The 6,861-nt window shown below is 55.3% G+C and overlaps 1 protein-coding gene and 1 pseudogene across 1 annotated transcript; one reads left to right on the top strand and one right to left on the bottom strand.

Moving 5' to 3' along the window:
* Window positions 1-3,438: 3,438 nt before the first annotated feature.
* LOC136510397 (UDP-glucosyltransferase UGT13248-like) lies at window positions 3,439-4,069 on the top strand (annotated as a pseudogene).
* A 676-nt stretch (window positions 4,070-4,745) lies between these two features.
* Window positions 4,746-6,278, bottom strand: LOC136509947 (UPF0481 protein At3g47200-like). The gene has a single exon (XM_066504529.1). The coding sequence runs from the start codon at window positions 6,237-6,239 to the stop codon at window positions 4,746-4,748; it is 1,494 nt and encodes a 497-aa protein (XP_066360626.1). The 5' UTR covers window positions 6,240-6,278.
* Window positions 6,279-6,861: the final 583 nt, after the last annotated feature.

The following is a 6,861-nucleotide window of genomic DNA, read 5'->3' on the forward strand; positions in this document are numbered from 1 at the left end:
ATTGGTTCCTTCATCTACAAGGTGGTATAATCTTCTTGATCACTCTCTTTACATTACCGCAAGCTAATTGTCAAGCTCTTTAGTGTAGCTAGTTGTGAGAGCTTGCTTGCTTGGTTAGTGTGGCTCTTTAGTTAGCCTTTCAGAGCACACTAACATAGAGTAGTATCATAGCTATTGTGTGAATAGATACTATCTAAACTAGAATTGTGGTAGGTGGCTTGCTTTTTTGAGTAGGCTAGCGCAACACTTGCTTCGCCTCATAATTGTCTAACCATTTTGTTAAGTGTTGTTGTAGAAATTTTTAGTAGGCTATTCACTCCCCCTCTAGACATTAGGACCTTTCAACGTCGCGGGCCACGGCGCGTGCGTGTCCTCCATCTCCGCGGCACCTGATCTCCTCATTGATCCTCTTGTATTCTTGGACAAGCTGCTGTTCGGTTTCTTCTATTTCCTGTTTTGGGCTTCCAGCTGCTCCACCCCTACGTGAGGTGGGGCTACTACCCGTCCTTTGGCTCCGTCGCCGAAGTTGCCCGCCGGGGTGACCTCCTCGGAGGCACTTTCGACATGTCCCTCGAAGGTTTCTACCATGAAGCATTCCTGGGAGGGATGATGGCTCCCTCGACCGGAGTCAGAACCAGAGTCCGACCCTAGGCCCTCTGCGAGGAGGTCGTGGAGGGATTTAGTAACGCTTTCGATCATCCCCACGAACTCGCTGTTTGTCGGAAACAAGATCACGCGCTGGGCCACAAGGTGGCTTACGGTTGCCGCGGTGTTACGGAGACTGAACGGAAACGCCGTCGAGGCGCGTCGTGTGGAGCGTTCCGGAGTGAGGGTGATGCGGCGCGGGGCCTCTCTAGACAGCTGGGGTCCAAGGAAGACGCCCGACTGGCCCTCAAGCCTCCGGTAGCTGAGGTTGGCAGATGGGGGAGACTGGACGACCACGTGGGCCAGCGCCAACTCTCCTCCTAGTGTGACAATGAAGTCGAGGTCATCGAAACGCACGTGTGCGCCCGGGACCCAGCTGATTGTGTGGCTAGCCATTCGAGGCTTGATTTGGAATGCGCAAAGGGCCCCTACCTGGCGCGCCAACTGTCGGTGTTTCAAACAAACACCGGCAAGTAAATTTATAATTGATGCGCGTTAGGCCCGGATGGTGCACTAAAGGACACGAGGATTATACTAGTTCAGGCAGAATGTCCCTATGTCTAGTTTGCTGCTGCTGCTCGTGTTATTAGTACTGAAAATGGTTCATAGTAGGGGGTACAAAATAGTCGAGAGAGGGACGAGTCCCAAGTCTCTGATGGAATGATCGAAAAGGTTGCCGAGAGCTTGGTCGCTGCTCAGCTGTGTCTGTCGTGTCGTGTGTGTTCTACTTATCTATCAAGAGTCACCCCCCTTGTTGGAGGAAGCACCACCCCTTTTATAGATGAAGGGGACGGCTTTATAAGTGAGAGGGAAATGGTGCGTATGCTACCGAGCCTTGTTGTCCACGTCTACCGAGTCTTGTTGCCCATACCGGCGGGTACCAGATAATGGTAGGTGCCTACAACACTGTCGATGCCATTGTAGAATGTCAGGATGGCTATAGAGTACTGCTCCACGCAGGGTATGGACTCTGGTACAGTGGTTTTGACTTATGAGCCTTGCTCTGCCTTTCTTCGCACGCCGTCTAGTTCCTATGAGCCCTGGTCGAAGGGACGTGGGGGTCGGAGTCAAAAGTAGCGCTTTGGGCAAGGCTTTCCGATCGGAGAGGACGTCCGGAGGCCGAAGCGAGTGCTCCGATCCATTGGGCCCAAGGGGTCATGGAGCGAGCGCCGCTCCTTTAGGACCACGGCGTGGTGACAGTACATTTGTCCTTGTAGAGGGAGCGAGTCTCTCCCTAGACCGTAGTGGTTGTCGCATGTCTATGTTGGGTTCCGTGTCTAAGGGCTGAAGGCGGCGCCTATAATACTGTTTGGACTCTGCAATGTCGGAATGGTCTAAAGCGCCTATCCCGTCGTATACTGGTGGTACTTTTCCTGCCGTAGCGCAGGGCATGGTCCTTGGTGTTGTGTTTGACCCGAATGTCAAGTCGTACCCTGTGCTCATCCTTATGATAGAGCAGGGCGTACTTGTAGGGCGAGGCGGAGTCTGCCCTCGGCTGTCGGGCGAGGCGGAGCCTAGCCCTCGGGGGATCGAACGAAGCGGATTCTGCCCTCGGCCGTTGGGCGAGGCGGAGCCTAGCCCTCGGGGTCGGGCGAGGTGGAGTTTGGCCCTCAGGGGTCGGGCGAGGCGGAGGCGGACCCTCAGGGGTCGGGCGAGGCGGAGGCGGACCCTCAGGGGTCGGGCGAGGCGGAACCAGTCTCCTGTCGTTTTGGACAAGAGACGCAGTAACATTCTCGTCTGATCGGAAGTGTCAACGTTCGATGGTTTATCAGTTCCACCTCATCGGGTCCCCCGGTATTAGGTCCCCGACACCTATAAAAGTCAAAACGTCTTATATAATTTAAAATGGAGGGAGTAACTTTATTTAAAGACAATAAAATATGTCCAATTGATGTTACAGTAAGATGACAGCTAGCGCCATTTTCCACCAAATCATGAACTCTCGCCTCTCGGTCATCATTTTCTAGTATTTCGGCGCAGAAACCGAGTATACTAAAGCTTATGCATTCAATCAGAGTAGGTTGAAAAAGTAATCAGCAAGGCCTGCTGTTGTAGTTGCACTGCCCCCGCACACCTAGAGATGGCAACGGGCCCCGATACCCGATACTCGACGGGTATTTGATCCATTAGGGGATGTGGATGGGATCATATCTTTACCCACGGGCATCTAAATGTGCAAGAATCCATCCACGACGGGTATAGCAGGTATGGGAACGTTCCCTGTTTACCCGTCCTGTTATCCGTTGGGGAACCCGACTATTTGAGCTGTCATGCGAGTATTAGGCCCAAAGAAGCTCAACATAGATATTTTGGTCCAAATCTGAACAATCATATATATAGTTTGTGTGTTCTAGGAACCCTAGTTTAATTTTTCCTCACCATCTCCGCCAGCAGCATAAGCACGCCTGCCTCACGAGCGCTCGTGCCCCTCGCTTCCTTAGTTCGGTCTCTCTACCACCTTTGCTCGTCCTCCTCGTAACCTCGCTCCTTCTCCTCGGCATCTCCGAGACTCCGACACTTATACCCGGGTGAAGAAGAAATGTCTTCGATTGCAAAGCTACGACCCCAAGTGTCCTTGTTTATCGGGTATGCAGTACCCGTCGGGTATCTGTTACCCGACTAATGCCCGATGAGTACGGGGATGGGCAAGAATCTATACCCGAGATAGTTAACGGGGATGGGGACGGGATGAATTCTCCGTAGCGGGAAAGAGAATGTTCCGACGATACCCGATGGGTACATCCCCGTTGCCATCCTTACGCACGCCGTAGCCCACTAGACCAGTGAACAACCATGGCAGAGCGAGATTCAGAGCACAGCATCCACGCCCTCCTGCTCCCGTACCCGAGCCAAGGCCACATCAACCCGATCCTCCAGTTCGGCAAGCGCCTCGCCGCACACCGCGGCGTCCGGTGCACTCTGGCCATGACCCGATTCGTGCTCAGCTAGAGCGGCCAGCAGCCCCTGGGAGGAGCCGTCCACATCGCCGCCATCTCCGACGGCTGCGACCGCGGCGGCTTCGGCGAGGCTGGCGGGATCGAGGCGTACACGGCCCGGCTGGAGTCGGCCAGGTCGGAAATCGTGGGTGAGCTCCTCCAGTCTGAGGCCGCGCAGGGGCGGCCGGTGTGCGCGCTGGTGTACGACGCGTTCCTGCCGTGGGCGCAGCGGGTGGGGCGGCGCCGCGTGCGCGGCGTTCTTCACGCGGTCGTGCGCGGTGGACGTGGCGTACGGGCACGCCAGGGCCGGTCGGGTGGAGCCGCCGCTCGACCTGCCCGGGCTCCCTGCCGGGCTCAGGCCAGGCGACCTGCCGACGTTCTTGACCGATACCGACGATCGCGGGTACCTGGACCTGATGGTGAACCAGTTCGGCGGCATGGACATGGCAGACCATGTCTTGGTCAACTCGTTTATAGGAAAGTTGTAGAGGAAAAAGTTCTGCAACTTTATGGTTTATGATGACTTTTTTATTGAAAGTTGTCTCGATACGGAAAAAATTGATATAATGTTCAGATCTATATTTGTGAATCTAAACATTATGGACCTGTTTGGTTACAAGCCAATCTTTGCCAAATCAAAATAAGGGCAACTTCAAAAGAATTGGCACTCAATTGGTGTGGTGCCAACATTTTGGCAATACCCTCCAAATTTTTAGCAACACAACATTGTTTCTCTCTTGTTGGTAGCAAATAAAATACCAACCTTCATTCTCTTACCAAAATATTGGCTTGCCCTAATACCGTGTACCCATATTTTGGCTTGCCCAAAAATTAGCTTGGCAAAATTTAGCTTCCAACCAAGCAGGCCCTATATCCATTATTTTGGTATCGAGATGGATTCAAACGAAAATGTTGTGAACTGTAAAGTCGTAGATTTCATTGTTCAAATATACAATTCTTATATAAATTGGATTGGACACAACTAAAATATAACATAGGTTTATCAATCAAAAGGAAAACTTTAACTAACATGCGTTTAGATCCTTAATAACGGAAAGATAAATCATAAATAAATAAATCGTCGTACAAATAAAAATTGTTTTTTTCAAGAAAAAAATAGTTGAATTCAGCTAACTCAGTGAATTTTTGGTGTGGCGTGGAGTGTCAATGCTTGAAGGATCCGTAGGTCTGCAGTATGGTTGAGATGAAGGTGATGAAGGCGACGAACTCGGCGACGACGGCCCATGGCACGGTGAAGTAGTTGCGCTTCACGTCCGCCCACATCATGAAGAGCGGGTGCTGGCTCCGCTCCCGCAGCTTGTGCAGCGTCTCGCCCAGGTAGCTCTTCTCCAGCTCCGCCGCCGCCTCGCTCGCCGCGCCCACGCGCTTGAAGAACCGCGCCACGTCCTCCTTGCTCTCGCTCCCGGACGACGCCACCACCTCCGCCGCCACCAGCACCCCCGCGTCCTCCGGCGACTGCACCAGCTTCGCCATGAGCCACACGTACGCCGACACGTCCCCGGCACGCTGGTCCTCGGACTGCTCGAACGCCATCAGGTTCAGCAGCAGCGGCGCCGTCCGGAACTCGATCCGCAGCTGCGGCAGGCGCAGCCGGTCCTCGTGCGCCAGCTCCACGGCCAGCGGCACCGGGCCAAGCACCGACGCGATGCCCGCGGGCGCCTTGCCCGTGCTGCCGCCGCGCGCCTTGTTGAACCGCACCCACATCCGCTTCAGGTCGCTCGCCGACGGCAGGTCCTCCCGCCCGTAGCTCGCGCGCCACCGGCTCTCCTCGGGCAGGATCGGGTACAGCAGCGGCACCAGGAGCAGCAGCGGGAGGCGCCGCAGCAGCCGCGCCGCCTCCTGCATCATCTCCACCGGCGCCGCGTCCTGGAGCCGCGGCGGCGGCTCCCACCCGGTGCGCGCCGCGGTGACCATCGCGTGGAGCAGGTGCAGGATGTGGCAGACGTCGTTCGCGGCCGGCAGCCCCTCGCTCATGTCGCGGCCCTTCTCGCCGGCGAGGTAGTACATCACCAGCTTCATGAGCAGGTCCGCCGGCTGGTACTCCGTTCTGTAGAACTCCGGCAGCCTGGTGCTCTTGATGAGGTCGACGAGGACGAAGAACGGGATCTGGTTCTCGGCCAGGACGAGGTCGACGGACAGCTGCACGGGCCCGAACGGCGTGGCGTGCAGCGACGCCTCCTCTACTCCCGTGGAGACGTTGACGAGGTGCTCGATGATGAAGCAGCCGTCGAGCACCAGCATCTGGATCAAGTCCTCGGCGCTCATGTCGACGTCCTCGGCGGCGTACATGGCGCGGGCCTCCCGCTCGCGCCCGGCGACGAGGCGGACGTAGCCCTCGATGACGGCGAGGTGGCGTGCGGGGTCCGGGTGGCCGCGGGAGATGAGGCTGTGGAGATAGGCCATCTTGAGCCGGTAGCCGGCGCGAAGCCGGCGGTCCGCGGCGTGGAGCGGGCCGATGGCGACGAGCCCCGGCGTGTAGGCGTCCCGGTTGTGCTCGCGGACGTGGTCGGGGACGCGGGACACGCGGAGGGTGGTCGTCATGATCCGGTGCTGCTCCGTCGCCGCCGCGTCCTCCTGCTGCTGCGCCAGGCGGCGCGCCAGCCACTCCACGTGCACCGTGATGTCGTCGCCCGCCATGGCCGCTGGCCAGGAGCTCGTCTGGTTGGCTAGCTAGCTAGCGATCCACGGCCGCGGCACTGTAGGAGATCGCCATGCGAGCGCGCGGACATGTATTATATAGCTCGTATTCGAGTGGCGAATCAAGCTAACAACATGGATATAGAATCATGAGTTCTTAACTGAGATTGGTTAGAGAGAGACGATGATGACATGAACACGCAAGAATTTCTGGAGTATACGATCTCTGGAGTGATGGAGCAAACTGGTAGCTAGATTCGTAGCTTTCGTTGGTGACAAAGATGGCATAAGTGGAGAGACCACATAGGATGAAAAAGTGAGTGCTACTGTCAGGCTGTTGTGAGCTGCTTCTAGCAGAGGATAATTCTTTGCTTTGCTTGTGGGATGCAGAACAGCAGGATATGCGTAAGCTTGTCGTTTTGAGTCTATTCTAGTACTATTCTTCTCCCAAATCATAATTTGTTTTTGTGTGAAAAATAAATATGATCGAATTCCGGAGGCATTCCTGGTTGCAAAGCAACCATGAGCTTTTCTTCTGCAAATAACTTGAACATGGTGGAATGGAACTCATTTTGTTCAACAAAGTAACTGATCATGCTGGTGACAACATTGTAAACTTTGT

The sequence above is a fragment of the Miscanthus floridulus genome, chromosome 16 (genome assembly GCF_019320115.1).
Source record: "Miscanthus floridulus cultivar M001 chromosome 16, ASM1932011v1, whole genome shotgun sequence".
Taxonomy (NCBI): domain Eukaryota; kingdom Viridiplantae; phylum Streptophyta; class Magnoliopsida; order Poales; family Poaceae; genus Miscanthus; species Miscanthus floridulus.

Bases quoted from the DNA above. Each gene is read 5' to 3' on its own strand.
- LOC136509947 (XM_066504529.1), bottom strand. From the start codon at position 6,239: ATGGCGGGCGACGACATCACGGTGCACGTGGAGTGGCTGGCGCGCCGC.